This window comes from Heloderma suspectum, chromosome 6 (assembly GCF_057233095.1).
Source record: "Heloderma suspectum isolate Gila_16-S chromosome 6, 16-S_ref, whole genome shotgun sequence".
Taxonomy (NCBI): domain Eukaryota; kingdom Metazoa; phylum Chordata; class Lepidosauria; order Squamata; family Helodermatidae; genus Heloderma; species Heloderma suspectum.
Window position 1 is genome coordinate 100787449 of NC_139463.1, and position 26185 is coordinate 100813633.

The window sequence follows — 26185 nt, forward strand, 5'->3', positions numbered from 1 at the left end:
AAACTTAATAAATGGATGCCATAAGTTGTAAAAGTTATTTTCACTTTGATAGAGTCGTGTGCTCATTATTTGCTTGGTTAACTTCTCCATCAGAGCAAGTTTCCATAGTCTATTAGTCCAAAGGGAGAGAGCTTTTGGTTGGTTTTGCTTCCATGCTGCCACAATTTCCAGTCTTACACACATAAACAGTAGTAATTATTCATGTAGTAGCTCTTCATTTTTTCCCTCATAGATTACCAATGTCAGTGAGAAATCAATCACCTCTTTTGTTATTTTAGGGTTATTTGAGGGTTGTCTAACCCTCAACCCCTTCTGCCCGGGGTTCACATGACATGGCCACCTGGGTGCCTGTAGGTGCCCAGCATGATGCAACAGCCCCCATGGATAAATTAACCCACAGAGGGCTGTTGTGTCATATGAATCAGGTGAGAGACTCCCCCACCCATTATCAAAGTGGAGTCTCTGCACCTGGAATTCTATCAATATATCAGGAGAGCACATGAAGAATTTTTAGGCACTAATTTACATTGCGGGGTGGGGCGGAGGGCAGACCTAAACCACTTATTTGCCAAAGGCAGGAATTTTCTTCTTCCCCTCCCTTGTCTCATTCTCTAGCCTAGCAGTCAGTAGGCTTAGAAATAAAGAGTAACAACATTCTATAAGACTTAGCTGCAGATGATCCTAGAAGTGCCATCTGTCCTCAGAAGGGTTGGATTACTTACCATTCTCCTCCACCACCATATACAACCATTTTGACAATGGGGAAGAGTTGACTCCAAGCCCTCTTCAAATGGCCCAGGTTAGACTTGCTGCTGGATGCTCTCTCAGATGTTGAAGGGTCTGGGAGCCTAACTCACACTCCCCTATGTGGCCCAGTAATTATCTGAAACTGAGGAAGGGACTGTTGTGGTTGAAACAGTGGAATGTGGATGTCAGATCTAAATCCAAACTAGTGGCCACTCCATTTCTTGAGAACAAGATCTTTGGAGAGATTTAGGAGGACATTTTATCCTTCTCTGCTGTTTTTATCATTTGTATTTCTGCTGTGTCATTTTATACAATTACTATTTTGTTTTAAAAATTGTTTTATTCTCTAAGGCACGCCTCCTGATCAGGGGTTGCATATGTGGGTAGGAGGCAACAATTGGTATGACACTAGGGCCTTCCTTCATTCCCTTTTGAGGAAGTGTTGAGGTTGCCACCACAAAATTAGCTGCTGTTGGGGTGTGGCCGTTGTGCTTGGCAATGCAGCACAGAAAAAACAAAGGACACCATCATAGAAGAATTTATTCCATCTGTCTTTTAAGAATATAAAAATAAACTCGTTAATGTTAACAGAGAAGCAAATGCAAGGGAGTAAACTTAGGGTGTTCTGCATGCAATGCATGTGCTCTACCATCGAGCTACGAAGTAGAGCAAGCAGTAATGGACTATATATTTTTTGCTCAACACAGGAAGGAGCACAGGCAGGCAGACAAACAGAAACACACATATACACTGCAAGAGCTCACTCACTCAGGAAGGAGCACTGGATTTTTGCTGGGGTCGGGGGAAGCCCCAGTCATCCTTCCACTCACTCAAATAGGCAGACACACAAAGTGAAACATGCTCACACATACACACTGGATTTATGTTGGGCAATTTTTGTCTGTTCACTGGAGTAACCTCCGTTGTGCTCACCATGGAATACCCACACACACAAAATGCTGCTCACAGGACTCACTTCTGATAGCTGTAACAAACACCGCCGGAGAAATAAATTGCACCACTCAGTCACCCACTCACCAAGGCTGCTTTTCTTCTTCACAGTGAGCTTTCTTGCTGCCACCGCCTCAGCTTGGCCACTGTCCTGGGACAACTTGCAACCTGGCCAGAGATGTAGCCAGGGAAGCTGAGAAGCAGAAGGCTAGGCAAGGGGAACCACCAAACCACTCTCTTTGCCCAGCCACTTGCCATCCCCCCTGCCCTCCTTCTCTTTGCTTGTCCTCTATCACCTCTCAGAGGTTTATTTATTTATTTATTTGCAATATTTATATACTGCTCCACATCAAAAGATTTTGGAGCAGTGAACAACAAAGATAAAATAATAAAAAAATTATGTTAAAACAGTTAAAACATTTTAAAAGAAACAAATTCTGAATTTAATAAACTGTGGCTGGTTGAAGAAGGCCTCTTGAAATAACGATGTGTTCAGGAGGTGCCGAAAGCAACACAACGTTGGCACATGCCTGACCTCTGAAGGCAGGGAGTTCCACAAGAAGGGGGCCACCACACTGAAGGCTCTTTTTCTGGTGGTCTCCAGCCAGGCCATGGATCCATGTGGAGCCACCAGGGACATGCCCTCTGATGACCTCAGTGACCGGGCACGTTGGTAAAGAAGAAGGTGCTCTTTCAGGTATCCTGGACCCAAGTTGTTTAGGGCTTTGTACACTAGTACTACTATCTTAAACCTGGCCTGGTGGTAAATAGGCAGCCAGGAGTTTTCCAACCACTACTGCTGCTGACCTTTCTTCTCTTGCTTGACCTCCTCCATTGACTGTCAGAGAGCACTTTCCTGCCGCTGCTGCTCACAGGCCCCGTTACAGGCCCCATGGGATGCAAGGGGTTGTGGCAGGCATAGATGCACCCATGGGCACCACCAATCCCTGATATAGAGGAACTGGGTTTTCTGGTGCATTGACAAAAAAGTGGTCTGATTCTGTCGCAGTGTCTTCAGAATGTGGGGTTAATTCTTGAGACAGAACAAGCTAAGATTTCCTTTCCCAAGAGAGGAGAGAAAAGATCGTAGGCCTAGCATTTATCTAACGTAAGAGCTATGCTGGATCAGACCAAAGGCCTATCTAATCCAGAATTCTGTTTGCAAAGTGGCCAGCCAGATGCCCACAGGAAGCCCGCATGCAGGACATGAGTGCAACAACATGTTCCCACTCGTGTTCCTTGATGCTGGAGGTAATATGTAGCCATCATGACTAGTAGCTATTGATAGCCTCATCCGCCATGAATTTGTCTAATCCCCTTTTAAAGCCATCCTAGTTGGAGGCCATCAATACATCTTGTGAGTGCGAATTCCATAATTTAAGAATATACTGTGTGAAAAAGTACTCCCTTTTATCTGTTCTGAATCTCCCACCATTCAGCTTCATAGGATGACCTCAGATTCTAATATTATGAAGGAGAAAAATCTCTCATTCCACTTTTTCCACACCAAGCATAATAGTATAAAACCCTATCCTGTCTCCCCTTGCTTGCCATTTTTCTAAGCTATACAGCCTCAAACATTGTAAACTTTTTTTACACCTTTTCCAGCTCTACAATAGCCTTTTTGAGGTGCAGTGACCATAAATATACACAGTATGCCATGTGTGGTACCATGGATTTGTATAAGGGCATTATGATATTGGCAGTTTTATTTTCAGTTCCTTTGCTAATTGTGCCTAACATGGAATCTGCCTTTTTTTTACAGCAGCCACACACTGGGTCAACATTTTCATCAAGCTATTCACCACAACCCCAAGATCTCTTTCTTGATCAGTCACCACCAGCTCAGTTCCCATCAGGATATACATTGTTAGGATTTTTTGTCCCAATGTGCATCACTTTACACTTGCTTATATTGAACTGTATTTGCTATTTTAATACCCATTCTCCCAGCTTTGGGAGATCCTTTTGGAGCTCTTTGCAATCCCTTTTTGTTTTAGCCACCCTAAATAATTCATCAGCACACTTGGCCATCTCACTGTTCACCCTTAACTGTAGTCTGTCACCAGCTCCAGATTATCAGATCTCATGCAGCTGGCACATCTTTGGAGCCTGCAATAACCTGCATAGACTTGGCCGCATGGGCTAGGTTCTATTGCAGACCTTTATAGTTAATTCTCCAGCCTCATCTGGTAATCTCTTCAAATGTCACCTTCACATCCTTCTCATCTAAAGAATAGTCAGATCTTCCCAGTGGTCAACACACTTCCATCTGACCAAGAGCATGTTGCTCAAAGAACCTTTAAGTATTCATATAATTGAGGATGCAAGACTGACAGGATGGGGAGTGTACTGTGAGAGCATAGTGGCCCAGGGCAAATGGTCTCAGGAAGATTCCCAACACGGTATTAACTGGCTAGAGTTCTGAGCAGTTAGCCCTCTGAAGCTTCCTCCTTTGACTCCAGAGTTATCATATACAGACTATACCACAATGAAGGCAAATGTGAACCATCAGGAGCGCTCCAAGTTCAGATACTTGTCTCAAGGGGCAAAATTACCCTTTGTTGGATAGAGAATCATCTTTTATTTGTCAGCAGACCATATGAGTGGAATTCACAACCAAAGTGGATCAGCTCAGCCATTGGAATCATAACTGGGAGTGGACTGGAGGGGTTGAGTCTTCACCCTCCGGTATTTTTTTCACTGATCCACAAGTTCAGTCTTCTGATAACATATTTGCTTTTGCATTCAACAAGGTTGCAATTTTTTTTCAAACTTTCTGTGGGCCTGGGGCCTGCTGTATACATTTCCCCACAATACTCTTCTGTCCAGAGTTGTACACCAGATCAGTGCTAAGTGGCTTCCAGGTCCATATCCTATGTTCCTTACCTGAAATGCTTTTTAAGGTGTTTAGTGCTCCTCAGCCCACCAACAGTCCACAGATAACCCATGTGGGATCTCCACAAGGTTCTCAGGGCTCTAATGAAAGATCCCTTCTGAGTCCCATACATTTATTTCACTTAAATTAATGTCCTGTGATTCCTCATGGCTATTAACTCAGCCAGGAGAATTTTGGACCTGGCCGCCTTTTCAATCCAGAAAGAGCATTGTGTCTTTCAAAAGGACAAGGGTCATAAGGATTGATTCTTCGTACATCCCCTGATCACCACAGAAGTTCACAAGAACCAGAAGTTAGTGTTGCCTTCCTTTTGTCTAAACACCTAAAAGGGGGTGGTGTGTGTGTTGGGGGGGAAGAAACATGCTTGATGTCTGCAGTGTATCAAAGCTGTACATGAAATCATTAGGGATTTCTGTAGATCAGATGGTATGTTTATTTTTACCCATCTAATATGGGGAAGAAGGAAAATAACGCTTAAAACAACTGGATCAGGACATGTATTTCACTAGTGTATGAAAACCAAAATAGTACGGGTCCCCTAGGCATCATTGCTTACTGTACAAGATGAACTATGGACTGTGCTGTAAAGAGCACAAATGCCTAATTAATGGAGATCTACAAAAACAGGCACTTGGCCTTCAATCTCTCTTTGTTAGGCATTGAACATTTTTGTCTTCTCTCGATGCTGACTTTTGGAAGCGAGTTTTCCAACAAGTAGTGCCTCCGTAATCTAGTTGCATCAAGATGGCTCTCCTAGGACGTTCTGTACAGCTGTTCTGCACAGCTGTTCTGCGCCCAACACCTGAATAACCTCCATCACTGAAGGAGAAAGAATCAATGGACTTACTATGAGAGTTCATTGTATTCAGTGAATAGAGGTTATCCAGACTTTTCAAGAGGTGGTCTAGCTGCTTGGAATAGGTTGGAAGGATGTCTCTAACTCCCGGTGCTCACTTAGTTCACAATATGACCTAAATGAACTGGGAATTACCTTATTTTCCTTCCTAACCTCTCTTTCATTATTACTTGTCAGTTTTTTGGGCCATTTGGCCATGTAGTTACATTTCCTGTCTCTTTAATGATGTCAGTTCCTCAGCAATACAGTATACCATAGCATCAGTTCTTTGCTGGAGTCTCTCCTTTTCCAACAGCCACAACTGCAGGAGCAAGAGAAATGCAGGTACTCTACCATAATCGCCATGTAGAGCTGGGAAAGACTCCCCTCTGAAACCTTAGAGCTGCTGCCAGACAGTGTAGACCAGGGATGGGCAACACGCAGGCCACATGTGCCCTCCCCCTGACCTCTGATGCAGCCTGCACCACCAGCAAACCCCCCCCCCCCATTTTCTGTTGGCTACTGAATGTTGGTGACAAACCATTATAGAGGGTTAAAAGTGACAAATTTGTCAAGCTAAATTTGTCAGTTCTAATCCACCATAGCAGTTTGCCTATATTCAGCAGCAAACTGCTGTTTTTTTGGTGGTGGTTTTTTTTTTTTTTTTGCTGCCCCCACACCACTGAATTTCAACAGTGCAGCATCAGGAGTGTAGCCCTCTGTAGGGTCTGGGGAGGGGGAAGTGGCACCCAGTTGCAAAGTTACCACTTTATTTCAAGCCTTCCTTTAAGATCTTTTTCCTGTAATAGATATCAGAGAAACTGTTCTGCTGATGGGCATAGGCTGCCTCCTTTTATACTGACTGGGTATTGTATTGTCTTATTGTTCCTCTGCCTGTTGTCTCATCTCTTGAGACTGTCCCTGAGCTAGAGGGCTCACAAAAGACAAGAGACAACACATGGAGAAAGACAAGGAAACAATGAGGAAATACCAATTTCACACAAAAGGCTGACATTTCCACATGCTGTCACACTCCTTGCTGTCAGGCTTTATTTGACAAGCATGATCACAGCAAAGGAGTGTTTCAAGCAGGGGCAATGAGTTGGCATTAGTGTGTGAAGCATTTTTCAGGCCCTGGCATTGCCAACACAATGCACTTCTTAATGCAATTCCAGCCTGGCAAAATTAAATGTCACTCAGACATCTCATCTGATTTCATGTCTCCCATCTGCACTGCCTATCAAGGATTTCCCCTTCTGTGAAATTGAACTATTGAGAACATTGTCTTCCTACCCATCCCCCTCATGTATTAATCAAAGGGCTGTTCATTTTAAGCCCTGTTTTCCCCAGAAGAGAAATGTGCCTGCTTTTTCAGTATCTCTACCTACCCAGATCAGGCCAGTTGAACTATTATTACTACATTTTTATACTATTCTTGTTCCAGGGAGTTCATGGTACCAGAGTGAGGTTCCAGTTTCTTTTCCTTTTATCCTCACAACAACCTTGTGAATTAGGCAACATTGAGAGATTATGACTTGCTCAAGGTCACCCAGTTGGCTTTGTGTTTGAGCAGGAATTTGAACCTGGATCTCCCTAGTTTAAGTCCAACATCCTTATTGCATCATCACAGTGGCTCTGCCCTTATATCTGATTCCCTTGTTTTGCCTGTCCATTCCCATATCTCTGCCTCTCCAAATGTGTCCAGGAGTATATCCATTCCTGCAACTGTACATTTCTGAAGCAGACCGATGATTCCACTCGTTATCCAATACATTTGTTCAGTACATTAACGTTGTCCTGTATTCCTTCTGTGCCAGAACAGATCTTCTACCAGTTTCTTTATTTCAAAACTGAAGAATACTATCGAGTTCACTGAAATAGAAAGGTAGCATAGTTAAAGCACATCAAAAGGAAAAATTGCTTTACTATGCAAACATAAAAACCAGGGAGAAACTGAGGTCATTTTGCAGGTTGTCCCAGAGGTATAACAGAAAATGTTATTCAGTTTGTTAGGGAGGGTGATACATTTTCATGCCACTCAGTTTAAAACAAAATCTCTAATGATTAAAGATTAGTCGAGGACAGATTATTCCACACCTATTATGGGGTTCATGCCTCTAAAACATCTGGTATGAACCACATTGGAGATGGGATATTTGGCTGGCTGGTTCGTAGATCAGTCTGATGCAATCTGGCAGCTTTTCTTTCCCCGTTATTGTTCATCGGCTAAAAAGGCAAAAACTCTTTTAATACACCTGCCAATTGTGCAGCAGTGTTTGTTTTAGGGAATAATCATCCTTCTGATCCCTCAAGGCAGTCAGTTTATCCGTGAATGCAGGAGCTTTTATTAAATTTAGATTTTGCTGGCTTTGTTCTGAGGGCAGCTATAATGCTGCTGCTTCTGCAGTTTAGAGCTACCTTCTCAATTGCTCACTATGAGATAGCTCAGGCTAAGAGAATTGCTCACATCTGTACAATATATAATCATTTAGGGAGCAATCTTATAGCTGCTAGGCAGTGGCTAGACGGTCATAGGATATGTTGTTTTCCGGGAACCGACCTCTCCCTCTCCCCACTTCCGTGCTGCCTCAGAGGCAGTGTGGAACAGCCCCATCCTCCACACTCACAAGAGGAGTGTGGAGCTGCCGGAAAGGGGCGTGGCTGGGGGCATTCCGGGGTGGGGAGAGCATAACTGTCTGTATGACACATCCTATGTGTTGTACAGGAGCCTCCTTCCCGGCTCCGTCCTCCTGCAGCTAGACAGCCACAATTGGCTGTCTAGCCAAAAAAGCAGGGCAGGAGAAGCGCGGAGGGAACGACCCCCTCTGTGCTTCTCCTGTCCTGCTTTGGATAGGTAGTTGCCTCCGAGTTCAGAGGTGGCCGCCTATCTAGATAGGATTGCTCCCTAAAACAGACTTTAATTTACATAAGCTACACTGTCATGTAAGAAGGGAGAACATTATTGTAACTTAGGGCTGGATATGTTAACATATGGTTTTCTAATCTGTATCCAGTAGTCAACAGTCCGTCCTTGATATGGTGGCAGGTTATCATACTAGAGCATGTACCTAGTTACTCTGGCATTGACATACATTGGCCTTCTGATCTATGCTAATAATATGCTGAAACTGAACCTTGAAGTGTATTCCATTCTGTTGGCTAATGTGTTAATGGAAGTTTGCATTTCACAAGCTGATATAACTTTATTTCCACATTTCTGTAATTTCTGCTGGTTTTACTTTATCCCTGAAGTATATACAATTCTAAAGCACGTTTGGGGCACAACTACATGGGATGTGGGAGATCTGTAACCAGGATTTCCCATGGTGTTGTTTTAAGTCAAAAGCAGCCCCATAGGGCTCCAGATCAGGGCTGCAGTACTAAGGGAAGGGGGAGTTTAACATGCTTTGTTTTCCTGCCATGAATTATCTTACTCTCCTGCCCACCCCCACCCCAATTCCTATAGGTACACATGGGGCAAATACCTATATTAGGGAGAATTTAGATCAGGAAAATGGAATGGGGGAGATTTGGTTCTCCCCCCGCCCTCCACTTTTAACTTAAAAAATGTACAACATGGGAAATTCTGATCATGGATCACCTGCATCTCAACAAGCTTGACCTTTAGATACTACAAACTGGATATGGGAACCAGGAAGTGCAAGATCCCAGATGAGCCAAAAGTGGTTTACACCTGTCCTTCTCAGGCTTAAAACCGAACTTGAGTTTAAAAACGAACATTTATGAAGCTTGTTCCTAAGAATAAAGGAAAATTGCATTGCATTTTGCTAAGGTAACTTGTACAATAGCCTGTAATAGTCTGAGGAGTAAATTTTCACTCATTGTCACACAGAGCATCTGAGACTACAGGGGGGATTTCTACATCCAGCATTTCTTAGGCCTAATTTTCTTGCTATCTTTTTCAGAAAAGATCTCCAGAGAGAACTAATGACTGTTAGAAAGGACAGGCAGATGGGTAGAAAATGGAGGCTAGTGGATATTACTTTCTCTTGATAGCGCAAAAAGTATCTCAAAGTGCCTACACTAGAATGTAGCTTCATCTGTGTCTTCAGCTATTTGTAGCACATTCTAACCTCTTCTTTTCTCCCCAGTCATTTGGACATGCCTGTGGTTTGTTGGGTTCTGTTTCCTAGCCAATCAGTGGAACCGGTCGACTCACTCCTACTTGCTGGGAACTAGTGCTGTGCGGGCTAGTATTGCCTTTGCCCTCCTTTCCGTTCCATGCTGGGTGAGTCAGTCTAGTACTCTCTTTTCTATTTCAGAGTGATGAGAACCCCTACTTTGTCAAGAGTACATCCTAGCAGAGTGTCAATAGGTGAAAAGACAACCCCATCTTATCAAAGTGAAAATTGACCCCTTCTGGGAAGTAGGTGGCATATACCCTAGTAATTTAAGCAGATGGGGGACAGATGAGGGTGATCTCAGCCGGCACAGTATTTTCCCTTCTACAGAGTGAATGTTCTTTATTTTTCTGAAATGTCATACAGGCAGTGTAATCCTCTTTAGCATGTACAGGTATACTAAAGCTGAGCTGTGGCAAAGTAGTACCTTATTACTGCCTCATTGCACTTGATTTAGAGTTTGTACATTTGGAGTGGCTGCCAAATTGATTCAGCAGCAGAATGGGTTTTCACATTAGTTACAGAAAATGAGAAACAAAAAGAGTAGTTAAGGATGTTTTATTATTGGTCCAATGTCAGTTGTTAGTAGCGTCTACGTTTTTGAGAAATGCTGAGCAGAGAACCGAGAGTGGCAGTCCATTGACTAGAATAGTAAATGGAAGAAACAAGACACTTCTCCTCAGAGTAGGCAAATAGACTGCTAATTAAGTTCATTCACTGAAGGACTTGAAGCACACAAAAAATAGAATGCTGCAGGTCAGCAAGGTCCTGGTCTTTGCCACGTACCTGTTACCTGGGGCAATCTAAAGAAGCCATCCCTTCCTGACCTACCTTCCCTCAAATTTTGTTGGGTTAAAGATAGAAGTACATGAGCAATTGCTGCTGCCACTCAACCCCACTGCTAGAGGAGTGGATGAGTTGTAACTATATAAGCAGTGCCACCATTTAAGTAAATAAATATCTTATGCAGAATGCCATCCTAGAAGTGTATTCGCTGTGGCACAATGGAGGTTACTCATTGGTTCCAGGATTGGGTATAGTAGGCAATTCCAAAGGTGAATCCCAGCCTCCCCTGTAATGGCACAGAGGATGCAGAGGTAGATCTCTCAAACAATGTGAAGCAATAGAATATTGTTCACAGTACTGTGCTAAGGTTTTTAAAAAAAACAGGCACCATGTATAGTGAAAAGTGGGGCCTGGGAATGGAAATTAGCTTGATTAGCCTAGAAGATTAGGAGTAATATTGCAAGCTACTCAGCTTCCCAAAAGGCAGTATAGGCGCATTGCTATGTGGCCAAAATTTTGATAGGCATGGACCATTTTTTGTCACCTGATTAGGAAAGAGCCCTCTAGTTCCTTTGCTGTTAGTATCTGAAGTTTCTGGTTCATATTTAGAGAATCAAAACCATGCCATAAACCTAGTCCTGGTGCAGTTTAGAAATGGGTGGCTAGTATTTAGAGCTACACAAATAGAAAACAAGAAAAATCGTGCCTACTCTCTATTCCAGTCTTAAGACCACAATTTGTTGTTTTTGTTCAGTCATGAGGTTGTGTCCGACTCTTCGTGACCGCATGGACCATAGCATGCCGGGCCCTCCTGTCCTCCGCTCTCTCCCGTAGTGTGCTCAAGTTCATGTTCATTGCATCAGTGATGCTATCTAGCCATCTCATCCTCTGCCGTCCCCTTCTCCTTTTGCCTTCAGTCTTTCCCAGCATCAGGGTCTTTTCCAGAGAGTTTTCTCTTCGCGTTAGGTGGCCAAAATATTTCTTCAGTTTCAGTACCTATCCTTCCAATGAGCAGTCAGGGTTGATTTCCTTTAGGATTGACTGATTTGACCTCCTTGCAGTCCAGGGGACTCGTAAGAGTCTTCTCCAGCACCACAGTTCGAAAGCATCAATTCTTCGGCGCTCAGCCTTCCTTATAGTCCAGCTCTCACAGCCATACATTACTACTGGGAAAACCATAGCTTTGATTATACGGACCTTTGTCGGCAAGGTGATGTCTCTGCTTCTTACTAGGCTGTCTAGGTTTGCCATAGCTTTCCTCCCAAGGAGCAAGTGTCTTTTAATTTCATGGCTACAGTCACTGTCTGCGGTGATCTTGGAGCCCAAGAAAATAAAATCTGTCACTGCTTCCATTTCTTCCCCTTCTATATGCCAGGAAGTGATGGGGCCAGATGCCATGATCTTAGTTTTTGTAAGGTTGAGTTTCAAACTTCAGCTTTTGCACTCTCCACTTTCACCCTCAACAAAAGGCTCTTTAGATCCTCTTCGCTTTCTGCCATTAGGGTGGTATCGTCTGCGTACCTGAGGTTGTTGATAATTCTCCCAGCAATCTTAATTCCGACCTGTGATTCATCCAACCCGGCATTTCTCATGATGTACTCTGCATATAAGTTAAATAAGCAGGGTGACAATATGCAGCCTTGTCGTACTCCTTTCCCAATTTTGAACCAAATGGTTGTTCCATGTCTGGTTCTTACTTTTACTACTTGACCCTCGTACCGGTTTCTCAGGAGACAGGTAAGATGGTTTGGTACTCGCATCTCTTTAAGAATTTGCCAGAGCTTGTTGTAATCCACACAATCAAAGGCTTTAGCGTAGTCAATGAAGCAGAAATAAACGCTTTTCTGGAATTCTCTTGCTTTCTCCATGATCCAGCGAATGTTGGCGATTTGATCTCTAGTTCCTCTGCCTCTTCGAAACCCAGCTTGTACTTCTGGTAGTTCTCGGTTTGCATACTGCTGAAGCCTAGCTTGTAGGATTTTGAGCATAACCTTGCTGGCATGTGAAATGAGCACAATTGTACGGTAGTTTGAACACTCTTTGGCATTGCCCTTCTTTGGAATTGGAATGTAAACTGACTAATTTCAATGGTTGAGAAAACCACCTTAGGACTGAGCTCTTTTGGAGCATGTTTATTCTTTCATTCCTTGTGGAACTGGGTGACTCACACTTCCCATCAACAAGCTGTAGAATTAATCAGGAGGAGCCTTCACATACAAACAGTTGCAGCAAGCCTTCATCTACAAGCTGGCACAGAATGGACCCAAGCAATTCAGGACTCGGTCCAGCCCAGGCTGGAGTTTGTTAGATCAGGACGACTGAGCAGTTATCGAAGATTTTAACTCCAGCAGGGACCATTGGTAACATCTAACCTGACCTCCTCTCAAGCACAGGGCAATTGAATTCCCTCAGCTTAGCATAGCAGCTCACGAAGTAGAATTTGCAGAAAGGACACCTTTGACTATAATCTTATTTTACAACTGCAATGAGAAACTGGAAGATCTGCTGTCAGTTTCACTCAGTAATGAGGAAAGGTGATCACAGTTACAGAAGATTTAGGAATGGAAAAAATGGAAAATGGAGCTGGTCTTTTCATTTTCAAACTTTTTACATTGGAAGAATATCATTTCATTTTAAATATTGTTTTCTCACACAAATCTGAAGTTACGCTTATTGAAGAACAGCACAGCTCTTTTCTCTTGCTAACCTAACACAAGCACTTTACTGACAAAATCCAATTATAATAGAACTTACATGGTTTGGTATTCTGACACATCTTCAGTTCTCTTTCATTTGCCTTCCTCTTCTGCCCACCTCCCTGCTTCAACATTCATCCACACATCCTCCCCAGCTTTTTTCACCTCCCAAATCCTACTTGTCAGTTCCCCAAAACTGTGAGAGCCCTGCTGGATCAGAACAAAGACTGGCCCTATCTGGTCCATTATCCTGTTTCCCACAGTAGCCAATCAGATGCCTATGGGAAGTGTGCAAGATTTGAGGACAATGGCCCTCTCCTGCTGTTGTTCCCCAGCAACCTGTATTCAAAGGCATGGTGCCTCTAATCTTGAAGGTAGCCATTGATAGCCTTTTCCACCATGAATCTGTGTAATCCAGTTTGTGGCCATCACCACTTATTGTGGTACCAAATTCCATAATTTAATTATGCACTACATGAAGATGTACAGTTCATTTACACAGCAAATGGAGAAGCTCCATGAAATATAGGGGTTATCGCAATATTTTGCAGAGATTTCACCAAACGGGCTGCTCATCTGTTTAGAACCTCTTGGAAGTCATATACACTGGCTGGATTCACACAACACAACACTCTATACCCAAGGTTGAGTGTAGGTTATCATTGAAATGTGATTTGTTGTTGAAATGTGGGTTGTTGTGTTGTGTGAACCCAGCTGTGCTAATAAACCATGGTTTGTTAACCACAATCGACCCACAAAGAGAACCCATGGTTTATTGTTAGGTTATGAACTGTTGGTTGATTGTGGTTAACAAACCATGGTTTGTTAGCATGACTGGGATCACAGAATACAACAGCCTATGGTTCAACGACAAACTACACTCAACACTTGAGAATGGGTTGTTGTGTCGTGTGAACCATCTACTGGATCTCCCTTATCCACTTGTTGATACTCTGAAAGTACTCTAAAGGATTAGCAAATCAGGACTTACCTTGTGGAAGCCATTTTGACTTCAGCAAGATTTGTTCTTGAATATGCTTGATAATTTTACCTTTAATAGTACTTTGCACCAATTTACTCAGACCAGATGTTATGCTAACTCTCATGTAATTTCTTGGATCCCACTACTAGGACCTCCCTAGCCCCAGAGGCATATCCTCGACACGAGAGCTTATTAGTTGATCGCCCAAGGAATAGATCCCTTCTAAAAGATCACCTCCTCCTTCCTTGGAAACAGTTAAGGCCCTGAGCTCACTTTCCCTCACCATTTAATATTTATGAAAGCATGTAAAATATATTAGACCAGAATTTCCAATATATTCTATATGCCATTTTCACCCAATAATACAAAGCAACTAATGAAAAAGGATCCCTTCCTATCTCCATTTAGGCCAGTCTGTCTACAGCAAGAGTATTTTGCTGAGTGTATAAGATATTTATCTGGTCAGTTGTTATCTGAGGCATTAAAATACCTGAGGCACATTTAATTGTCCAACAATGATGAAAATGTTGATATTGCCTAACTTCTTTCCAAGCACAAAAATATTTTTTCATCATATCCATCCATACTACTCACTGAGAATGTGTCCCATTTTTTTAGTTTTGTCTAGGAAAAACGCTGTTTAAAAAAAAATCAAGCATATTTTAAAAGTAGGCTTTAAAAAAAAAACACCCACTAAATAAAGCATTTTATCACACCTATTTTTGTATGTTTGTGACAGTGTTTTTGTTACAAAAAAAGCAACATTTATGGGAGAACTTGTTAGTTATCAAGCACTTGATTATGCCAAGTACATCACAATTTCAGGATGCCCTTATAATAGTGATTTACCTAAAATTAGACCCGAGGTCCATAAATGAGTTGTGATTTTAATCCAAGTCTTCCAGACTAACGCCAGTATTCTTACCGTTGGCCTATACTTGCTTTCTGATTAATTTGTTTCTTTTCCCTGTATTTTGCCATCAATTTATACCAGCATAGGCGCCAACCATTTTCACAGTTTAATACAAGTACCTGACCCGCCACCTCTTCTCTCCCACAGGTGTACCTGGCCTATCTGGCTCTGAAAAACCTGTGGGCTGAGCCACCTATTCCTTACAAGCGGACGCTGGATGAAGGATCTGTTGCCTTGACCACCCTTTCCTCATCCACCACCACCTCCCTTCCTAACAATATGGGATACCCTGAGAATGTGGATGCAGCCTCCTTCCCATCCACTCCTGTACCTCACCGGCTGACATTAATGAATACTGATGACTAAAAAATTATTTATTCCTGCAGCAAATAAAAAGGGAGGGAGAGAGAGAATTTATTCACTAACCAAAACTTATTTTCCATGTTAGAATTTGGTTCTACTACAGTACAGCAAGATGAAGGTAGAGAGACAAAGAACAGTAAGAACAGTAAGTACAGTAATGCAACAACCCCCCCCCCCCTCAGTATGGAGTAGCTTTTAAAAAACAGTGGAGGTTCACCCACTTCTTGCTCCCCTTGTTCAGGATCTGCAGCATCTTCTGGGTTCTTGCTCCAGCCCTTTCAAGCCAGGATAGCCCCACACTGCAGTTTCTCATTTGAGAACTGCACTACTGTGGCAGCTGGCAGTACTTTAGCACTCTCTCTCTTAAAAGGCCAATAACTCTATAGCTAGGGGAGAGAGGAAAAGAGGGAGAACATGCATGTGCAGCTGCCATAGCACTGTGTTGTTTTCTCAGCTGGATACAGCAGTGGCTATTCTGGCTACTAGTCCCCTTTTAAGGCATCAAAATAAGAATATGTAAAAGTGATAGGATGGGCATTTGGCCTCAGTCACTCGGTTGCTTACAGGGCTGGTCCTTCCATTAGGCAGAGTGAGGTGGCTGCCTCAGGTGGCAGATTTTGGGAGGGGGAGGGGCAACAAGGTATTGGAGGACAGAGCTGGTTGTGTCCTCTGCTCCCCTCATGTACAGTAGAGGCAGCCAGTCTGATTTGCCTATTTACATGGAAGAGGTGCAGCGGGGGCGAGCATCTTGTTCTTTCCCTCAGACAGCAAAATGTCTTGGGCCAGCTCTGGTTGCTCATCTGTTGGCAACTGCTACTTTCTCCAGTTAAGAGACAGTTTGGAATCCTTCACATCAAATGTGCAAATACAGGCTTTCTCCCATTGGATTTTTCACAGATGTGAGCTATGCTGCTTATTTGAGCCAGGTAAATCCTACTGTGTGGGATTGTGTGGAAAAAAGTTCAGTGTGAACCAGGCTATATATAATACAGGTACATCCCACAGTGGCCAGCTGTCATTGCTGTAATCATTGTGGCAATTTTGCTAGCTAAAGCGATTACAGAAATGACTACCAGTAACAATATCTTATATATAACCCAATTCATAGTGAGGTTTCTCCATGAAATTCCATGTGGGATATAAGTGGTTGATGAGTGAGCGAGTGAGTGAATTTGTGTGAAAACACTACCCCACAGATTCAAATTTACTTAGTAACGACTACTGAACAACATTTCAGGCAGCTGCTACTTATAGGGAGCAACTATAAAACCATGGTTACTCCAAAAAAGAGAAACACTACCGATTGCTCCTTGATCAACCTCATACTAAGTGTAAATAACTTAAAACCTTATCCTGACCAAGTATCTCCTTATGACTGATAACTCTTAATCCCAAATCATACGGGCTCCTCAGCTTCACTTCTTTTTAAAGTAGTTTTCTGCCATTGTTGTTCAAGAAAAAAGCTTAGGGAAATATGCCACTTTGACAGTTATATCCTATACATGGCTCCTCAGAAATAACTTCTAATGAATTCAATGGGATGTACTTCCTTATAGAGGTGTACAGGTTTGCAGCCTTAGTGTAAGCTCTCGTGTGCCACAACCCAGCAAAAAAGTGCTCCTGCATATGTTACTCCAAGCAACACCCATGACATAATACTTTGCTGGATATGTTGTGCTTACTCTTAAGATTTCTCTTACCCTAATCACCTCCAAGGTGAGATTTACAACAGTTCATGTTTAAGACTCCAAACTTATGCACTCATACATGGGAGTAAGCCCCACTGAGGTCAGTAAGATTTCCTTCTGAGTCCACCCACATAAGATTGCAGTGTAAATCAGATAACAATGCAAATAGGAAGCCTACACTGAAAGCACATTCTAGCCAATTTATCTTCCACATCCATCTCATATTGACATTCACATTTGACAGCAGTAGCATTAGAGAGGCTCAAATGCACAGTATCGCCAAATGTGGCAGTGGTGAAAGCTCTGGCAATTTGTCATCAATTGCCAGTGGCAAACCGCTACAAAAGGCTAAAGCAGCCAAATTTAGCTTGAAAACAAGCTAAATGTAGCTGTTTTAGCCTTCTGTAGTGGTTTGCTGCCAAAAATCAGCAGCAAATTGCCAGGGTTTTGGCTGCCATGTATTTTGGTGGTAAGGACACTGGGGACCCCATACTTTAATGTCATGCAAAAAAAAAAAAAAATGCTATTAAGATAATTTTGCTATGAGACAGTATCTAGGAGAACCAGAGATGTGGCAGCTACAGAAAGTGTGTGTTAATCCAACATAATATTTGATGTAAAACAGGCCCCAAGAGAAAGAGCGGCCTGTTTTAACAGGCAGGCATCAGAACAAACACTGTACAAAAGACTAGAATGGGAAATGAAGACAAGTGCACATGAATAGGGAAGCACAGATTACAACGCAAACAGGCAACAAAACAATGTCTTTTTATTTAAATTCCCATCCCTCCCCAAAGGCACTAATTAATGGGGTGGGGGAGAGTTTATTTTTCTATGTTATTTAAAGTGGACGACGAATTAACCATCAAATCATATACAAAACAAAGTAATAGTAAATGACAGAATATTTAAAGGAAGAGGTCTTTTCTTGCCAGTAATCTTAAAAAATAAAAGATACTCCAAAATCACTATCTAAAGAAAACAGACTAAATTTGTAAGCGCTCCTGTTTATCCAGATAGCTCCACAGCACTAGGCCCTCACATTTTCTTCTTAGCAGTTACCAGTACAACACCCAAAACATGAGTGCAAAGCAAGAGAAGGGAGATGGTCCAGTTCTTTTTAAAAAAGCATTTCCTCCCTGTGCTGGTTATCAACAAAATAAGAGTCAAGAGTATAGAAATTGAGGAGAATCATCAAAAAGGGATTTTGAGAAACTTACATATTGACCAGGCATAGCCATTATTAGCTTGGAATCCAAGCTATACCCCAACTCACCCCCCTCTATATCAGTCTCTTGAACAGAAGGACCATCTATTATTTTGTCCCACATCACACTCAGGTAAAAGTTCAGGGTGAAGAAGAGAGCAACAGTTGACTAACGTGGGCTGGTTAAAAAAAAAAAAAATCAGAATCTGTGTGTCTTAATTTTCTGTGAAGGATTCCCTTCATTCTCCTTGGCCAAAGTATCTTGTCTCACTCTGAACTATGCTGGCAAACTCAGCTTCTTGCCTTTTAGAACTGCAGAAGGAAACAGAAAAAGGATGTATAAGAATTTCAGGCTATAGCTGTAGGCTGCTCTTACCAAGTACTAAGATGCAACTGCCTCTGGACAGGGAAAACATATTTTCAGCAATCTTTCAGAAAGAAAACATATTAACCAGGAACAGATATTACAGACTTGGAATAGAAAGTGGCACCATAAGGAGAGAGGGGAAGGCTACTGGCAGGATAAGAGGGATTGCAGGCATCTCCTGCATCTCCAACACCACAGTGGATACCTCTGCCTCTCTCCATTTGCCTCTGGACGGTTGCTGCTGCTGCACTTTAATGTGGGAGGAGCTGTTTCTTGTTGCTCCTCATGACCTTTGCTAGAGCACTGGGACCTTGCTGTGAGCTATTTAATAAACGCTGTGCTGTGGAAGCTCAGAGACGGGAAGGCTGCTGGCAGGGTGAGGGGTCGCTGCTATCAACTCCAACCTCACAGTGGATACCTCTCCCTCTCTCCCTTTGCCTCTGCAGATGGTTGGGGGAATGGAAAACTAAGGGAGGTGGGATGGAATGCAGTATCCTGGAAGAGGGTATAGCTGAACAAGAGCATTCCACACTGCCGTTTCCACTTATATATACCAACAGTGATCACAATTCTCCAAGTGCCAATTCTCATCTAGCCAGAACTATAGTATACACAGGAGAGTTGCAAGGTTTGTGAAATACAGAAGTAGAAAAAACCTTTTAGGAAAAAAACCTAAGGGGGGAAAAAACAAAGCCAAAAATAGCCCAATGAGGACTGAGGCTAGTCATTGTCCATAGAATGCCAAGTGTATTGAGGAAGAGGAACAGAAAACCAAGGTAGGGGAAGGGAGTACAGGAATGGAATGAGGCATGACTAGGAGGAACGCTGAACAGGAGCATTCCGCACTGCAACAGTTTGCTGCAGGTGTGACTGGGTTCCATTATGCATGTATGTGTGTATATATTTATAATTAGTGTGTGTTTGTGTGTGTATATATAAGTTTGTCTTCCTACACACATAAACAATCTTAAACTTCTCTTTTTAAAAAAATAACCCATGCATAAGTTTTCAATACTCAACTTAGAGACCAATCAAGTCATTTTGGTGCCTGTGCCAGAAAATCCAAACAGTACCCGTATAGAAGTAAAAACAGAACAGTAAAGTATATAATAGACCATCTTCTGCCCTTTAATGGTATCCCATAATCTGCTGCCTGGCATGCTGCTTCAATCTAGTAAGGCCAGACCAGACTTCTATTCAATGCTACAGGAATAGGTAGGTACCAAGTGCGTACACTTTGGAATGTATGAACTATTTATCTGCAGCATCTCTTGGTCACCTGAAGGAGATAACTGAACTGCTAATTAATTTGTTGCCAACTTACAATCAGTAAAATGCCAACAGGATGGTTAACTGGTATGTCCTCTTCAGTGAGGTTGAGGTCTGATTTAGCTGTAGAGTGCCCTCTAGTGATTGTCCAGATTAGCAGCATCCCTCATTCAAGATACATTTGTGCATGTTGTTGAGATGTACTGACTTCCAACAAACTCCCACCCCACTTCTAAAAGCCTTGAATCCCAGAATCCTCCCATTCCACCTCATACATATGCGATCCAATCAAGAATTTCAAGGTACCTTTTGTAATGTAGAGGTAGAAGAAATCGCAGTAGAGTATGGTTTGCACCAAGCCAGCCACAATGGCAATGAGGTCGAAGAAGCCCTCAAACTGGTAACGCAAAATCCAGTTGAACAGGTAGAGGGAACGGTAGACACCCAAGGCAAAGAGATAGTGGCTTGTGATAGTCTCTGCCTCACCTGTTTTACTGACCATGAAGAGTTGTGGCAGGATGGCTACTGACTCCAGGTAGATGGAGAAGGTCCAGAGAATCTGGAGACATCCAAAGAGACACAGTATGACTGGGACATGCATTTCTAATAATGAAACATAACTTAGGGCCGGATGTAATACCCACAAAGTTGTGTTGCCATCACAGCCATTGCAGAGAAGTGGATATTTGTATTGTCCACTATTGCACTGCAAGATTTAGGGTATGTCAGCCCCAGCTAATTTTTACATGATTTGTCACTAAAGAAAGCACAAGGAGCTGATGCAGGCAGTGGATCATCCTGATTATTACTGATTTCCCCCAATAAACACTTCCTTTGGATATTTTGTGCAAAACCTAGTACCCCATTAAAGACATAAAACTATCCCTTAATTGGACAAATACCTTGAGATGCCTACCGCTAGCCATGGATCCAGACTAAGTCATGACTTGCTTAAATCCCATTAAAATGAATGAGACTAAAGTCTGGATCCAACCCATTGCCTTGTCATTCTGCATCTGTTAATGGATATCTTTTCCTTCAAAATAAAACTTCAGCCTGTACAATAAAGTCATTCACCACAACCCACTATTATCAACTCACTAATTTCTTTCTGCCGGGGGGTCTGTTTCCAACTAATTCCAGCTATATATAACAGTCTCATTTGTGTACCCCGCATCAGAATTGATTTTGCATAGATGTAGTTAAGGTTTATTAGTCTGTATAAAGGCACACAGGCACAGTTGAACAAATTCAGTGTTGCTTTAGAAAACAAAATTAAGCCCAACGCTATAACCCTAAGAAGAGAAAGCAGGCATATAAAGGATTACTACCAGGACAAGCAGAGGCAAAATAAGATGAAAAGCAAGAAGCTAATTCTGGTGGAAACGGCATCAGACACGTTAAGGTGCAAAGATATCCTGAGATGTAGCTATGCCTTGGCTAGAATGCTAAAATATTGTCACCAGTTGGGCGAAGAAGAATTTTCCCCATAGGACTGGGAAACCTCATCTACAGGAATGCAAGTTTGGGACTTGGTTCTCAGTAAAGTCCAACCCATACATTAATTTACCTCCAGCGGAGTGAAATCATGATTCACTAGAAATGCTAGCACAGCTGTAGGAACAACCAGGAACTCCACTCGGAAGGTGTCGTGGTTGCCATCGTAGGTGGCTTTGAATTTGCTATAGATCATCCACACTGTGGCATAAGAGCATGCGATATAAACCACCTACAGGAGACAAAATAGATCAAGACGGATCACTGAGACCAACCCCTCCCCCAGCTCCCCAGATCTCATTGTAAATCAGCCCTACTGCTTTCTATCTTTCATGTCAATGGAGAATCCACCTCTCCCTAGGAAACCTGTCTTAAAGATTAATAGTCCCTCTAGTAAACAGAGGGCTTGTTTATACCTCTCCTAGATTAGAGGGCCCTCTAACTTCCTGTCAACCTCCCCAACCCAAATCTTATACATAACTACATCTCTCCCCTTCCCCCTAACTCTAATAGTTTCACACTGAAAAGTGTCACACCATGCTTGTTGAACCTCTTAGTACATTCTGCAATTGACTTTTCAGTGCTCTCTTTCAGGGTTAGGATTGTCGACTAAACATTTTCAGTTCACAATCTTGCTTTTAACCTTTTAGTGGTAAAAGAATATGCTAACTTTCAACTTATCCAGAACTACTCACAGGGCAGAAAGCTTGCAAAGTCTTATACTGTAATATTGATGAAGTGTTCTGTTAAACTCAGAAATCTGCTTACCCTTATATCAGCATTTTATAACATTTATTCTCCGCCAAAATGGCAACAAATGTCCACATCAAATTATTCTTAATAAAGTTAAGGCTTTCTACTGAGTTCCTTAAATAAATATCTGAGGAATATAATAGCTTCTTTTGACTAAAAGAGATAAACTAAATTAAGGCTGCATTCTATGCACACTTACCTGAGAGTAAGCTTCACTGAAGTCACCGAGACCTAAGCTCTAATTAGGCGTTCATAAAGTGTGTAGGCTAAAGACATGAGGAGGGGAGTGCACTAGTCCCAGCCTCTCCTTGCATGTTTCAGCCACCATCTACATGCAGAGGGTGATATTGTGAACAGGACAGCCTCCCCTATCTGTGGAGGCTCTCCACACGATCTGAAACTGATTTTCCAACATTCCAGATCACATAGAGAGCCTCCATATATAGGGGAGACTCTCCTATATTTACAATGTTGCCCTCCATGTGTACAGGGTGATGGAAACATGGAAGGAGAGGGTGAGGCTAGCATGCTGCCCCTCCTCACATGTTTAGCCTGTACAATTTATGAATGCCTGAATAGGGCTTTACTTCTGAGTTAATGTGCATAGGCTTACACTGACTGGGTTCAGATGATCATGATGGGAAAAGAAGCCATCATGGCTTTCCCCCCTACCCCCACGTGTGACCACCATTTGCATAACCCCCCATGATGCAGCATGGGTTGGTGTGTCATCCGAACCCAGTCTGTAGCATGGTGGGGGCGGCTTCATATCCTCCCTACAAACCATGACATGCAGTAGAGGTTGTAGGGTGGGAACGAAGCCACCCCCGCTGCACCAGGAGCTGGGTTCGGATTACATGCCAACCCGTGCTGCATCACGGGGGATTATGCCAATGGCCATCATGCGCACAGCATGTGCAGGGGTGGGGGGGAGAAGCCACGATGGCTTCTTTTCCCATCCCGATCCTCTGAACAGGCTCACTGTAAAAGACTGCCTGCATTAGCCTATATCTTCTGTAAGCTGACTGTGATGCCACGATATTTCAGGCAAAGTCTGTATATGTGGGGAACAGGAACTAAAAACAAAGCCTTCTCATCTACCTAAGCATGCAGCCTTCCTTACCTATTTCAGGTCTCTTCCTTACCTATGTCAGGTCCACATACCCACCCCAAGCCTATCAGCATCTCTTCCCAGAGTCCCAATCCAAAGGTAGAACTAGTCCAGTATCAAGCCTGTACCTTCATGGAGGTGTTGTACAGTGAGATGTAGTTGGTAAATAGGTCTAGGTACCGAGTAGTGAAGACAATGGCAAAGAGAACTTGGCTCTTCCCAGAAATCCCTGCACGGAGAAGCACAGGGCAGTGAAACTCACAAATAACCACAGAGGAAAGATTAGGAGTTCTGTGAAATAACAAAAATTGCAGGTAGCCATGTTGGTCCATTAGGAAATATGTGTATATATAATTCAAAGTAACAACACATAATATATCTATTAGGACCAACTATAAAGTCATAAAGTAGTGAGCACACTGATCAAAACTCTTCAGGATTCTATCATCCGACAATCACAGCCTCTCAAGAATACAACATGCAGAGAAAGAAAGATCTGACAGACATAGGCATAAAAACTTTCCAAAAGAACCTCAGAGCTGGGTCAGTTGGGTGCTGCCTGTGGATCATTAAAACTTGTAGGAGAAATCACTGACTGGGCCTACTTCATGAGCTAATCCACGGCCTTTCCCAGTTCACCTTAGAAGGGAGAAGTTTCCTATTCAGGCCTAAGGAAATTTACACCCACGTTACACCTCTGGCTTCCCTCTGTCCAACCCTCTTGCTCTCCATAGGGCCTGCCATCACCCAAGCAACTAAAGCCCAGTTCTATTTTTTCAGAAAGAGTTCAGCCAAACTTTATCCAATCTAATCTGAACTAGTTTCCACGTCATCATTCAGCCCGTTGTACCTCAATGCCCAATTCCCTGCAGCAGGCTTGTCCCCACTGAATCCTGCAAGTTTTTTTTTTAATCGACAAAGACCAAAATTAAACTTCCACTTAAATTCCTCTAGTTACAACTTCCTGCCCCCCTCCCCCAGTGCTAGGATGGCTATGCAATCTTTGAAAACAAACCCTCCCCTGAAAGCAAGTTGAAAATATATGTTTTAGTTTTAAGGCATTGCTATAAAACAATGAAATATCAGCCCACAAATGAATGGTGAATCTCCTTTTTTAATGGGTGAACTGATGACAGATGCAATTTCTGCGCCAAAAATTATATTCCACAATCACCAGCTTTAATAAAAATCAGTGTTTCCCCTAAAGAAAACACTCCATCTTCCAAGCACAATTCAGGGCCACTCTTCAACAAAAAACTTACAAGATACAATAAAGTTTCTTAATTCTTGCAGTTGCATACAGACTCCACGATAATATGGAAAGGGAAGCTTAAATCTAACCTCTGAAGAGTTTAAAAAACTACCACTAACTTCCTAAGAGGGGGCACGTGTTAGTTCCTTTAAGGCTGCATCCTGTGCACATTTGCCTGAAACTAATCTCCACTGAACATAGTGGGACTTACTTCCAAGTAAACATGAATAGGCTCAGACTGTAAGAGTCAGTAATTTGAAAAAGAACAAGTTGGCAATTTCAGCACTCCCTCCTTATAAAGAATGTCAAGAAACAGCTTTTCTATACTAAAACTTCCTTTTAAAAAGAAAGCAACGTCATTAATTTCTACATCAAGGGAAAAAGCTGCCACAGGAATTATTTGAGTTCCTGAAATACAAGTTAATAGAGAGGGGCTTATTTTTTGTAATCAGTACCTTAAAAAAAAAAGAAAAAGAAAACTAACTCATCACTTTCAAAGGGCCAATTAAGAGATTTACCGCACAATCCTATGCATATTTACTCGGAAGTAAGCCCCGCTATTTTCAATGGGCTTAATTCTCAGGTAAGTGTACACGTCTGCAGCCTTAAAGAAACGGAGAGAAGAGTAGTCGGAAAATTACATACGTAAATTAGTCAATTACAGTTTGGTTTAGAGACTCTTGCATTCATTGTATCTGATCACTTTCAGGCCGGGAATAAAGCGCGTTTTACATTCCTGTATAGGCGCGTAATACAATGACGAGGGAAACACCTTCGCCTCTTTTCTTTCTTTCTTTCTTTCTTTCTTACCAGCACATGATCTTGTCTTCCAGATCTTCATTAGCAAGATGATTATAGCTAATAGATGAGATATGTCTCCCAGGAAGCGGAATATATTCATGGTGTTCCGGGTGTGCTGTAGAGAGGGTTGCCTAGCTTCACAACGGGAAACCTGCAGAAAGAGTGGAAGACGCTGATCTTTGGGGGCAGCAGCAGAAGCCAAAAGATGGGGTGGCTGGTGCGTGAGGGGGAACGAAGGGATCTATTATTTTATCCCTCCCCTTCTTTTTGATCAAAAGCAAGCTGGGGTGTCGCGTGTGTAAGGATGTCTGGGAAGGAAGGCCACAAAAGGAGGAGGAGAGAAAGGCTTGCCACACCCACAGTTGGGCTGGATTAGTCAAGCAAGAGTGTGGGGATAGGACTGAAGAAAGCAGGAAGAGTTCTAGCGCCTGTTTCTAGCTTCCGAGCAGAGGGGCAGAGTCGCTGGGGGATCAAAAGGGTATTCCAGGTACTCCCGTTGCGGAAAATCTTAAACGCACACAAATTTACATTTCTAATGAAACGGATTTCATTTGGCAATGGGGCAATAGAATGGGCAGTGGAGACCATTGAGGAGGCAGGGACCTTCGTGATTCCGCCCCCCTCCCCGCCCGGAGTCTCGACCTAATCCATTCCCACCCCAAAATCCAACCCGCTTCCAAGAGCTGTGTTCAAAAGCGTCCTGCACAGCAGGGGGCGCTGTTGTCAGAGGCATTTCTGCCAAACTTCTAAAACTACCAATGTGCTGCTTCCCGAGTTATGGACATGACTGCTCTAGAAACCCCTTCATGGATCACTGCCTTGTTGTGGCGAAGGGGCTTGCGTAACTCAGTGAAGCCATAAGCTATGCCGTGCAGGGCCACCCGAGATGGACAGGTCATGGTGGAGAGTTCTGACAAAATGTGGTC

General features: G+C 42.8%; 2 protein-coding genes across 8 annotated transcripts in view; one reads left to right on the top strand and one right to left on the bottom strand.

Moving 5' to 3' along the window:
- The window catches only part of SYNGR4 (synaptogyrin 4), a 21978-nt gene extending 5720 nt beyond the window's left edge, over positions 1–16258 (top strand). For 5 of the 7 annotated variants that reach the window (XM_084805608.1, XM_084805601.1, XM_084805605.1 and 2 more), the window contains 2 exons: positions 9545–9681; positions 15099–15378. In XM_084805608.1, coding sequence (XP_084661734.1) covers positions 9545–9681; positions 15099–15317 — 356 coding nt within the window. In that variant the 3' untranslated portion in view covers positions 15318–15378. Of the gene's footprint in view, positions 1–9544; positions 9682–15098 lie in introns of all 7 variants that reach the window. The other 2 variants (XM_084805607.1, XM_084805606.1) reach the window with 2 other exon arrangements.
- Positions 15331–25584, bottom strand: KDELR1 (KDEL endoplasmic reticulum protein retention receptor 1). Its single transcript, XM_084805609.1, has 5 exons — positions 25269–25584; positions 23335–23435; positions 21416–21574; positions 20152–20404; positions 15331–18521 (listed from the first exon to the last, which is right to left on the bottom strand). Exons 1-5 carry the CDS (start codon positions 25357–25359, stop codon positions 18487–18489), a joined length of 639 nt encoding a protein of 212 aa, XP_084661735.1. The 5' UTR covers positions 25360–25584; the 3' UTR covers positions 15331–18486.
- Between the last annotated feature and the right edge of the window lie 601 nt (positions 25585–26185).

What these genes read in the sequence shown, in the direction of transcription:
- KDELR1 (XM_084805609.1), bottom strand. Translation starts at nt 25,359, where the DNA reads ATGAATATATTCCGCTTCCTGGGAGACATATCTCATCTATTAGCTATA. An exon ending in GAAGACAAGATCATGTGCTG is followed by an intron (nt 23,436 to 25,268) that starts GTAAGAAAGAAA and finishes TTCTCCGTGCAG; the next exon opens with GGATTTCTGGGAAGAGCCAA. An exon ending in ATGATTTCACTCCGCTGGAG is followed by an intron (nt 20,405 to 21,415) that starts GTAAATTAATGT and finishes GGATGTCTCCAG; the next exon opens with ATTCTCTGGACCTTCTCCAT.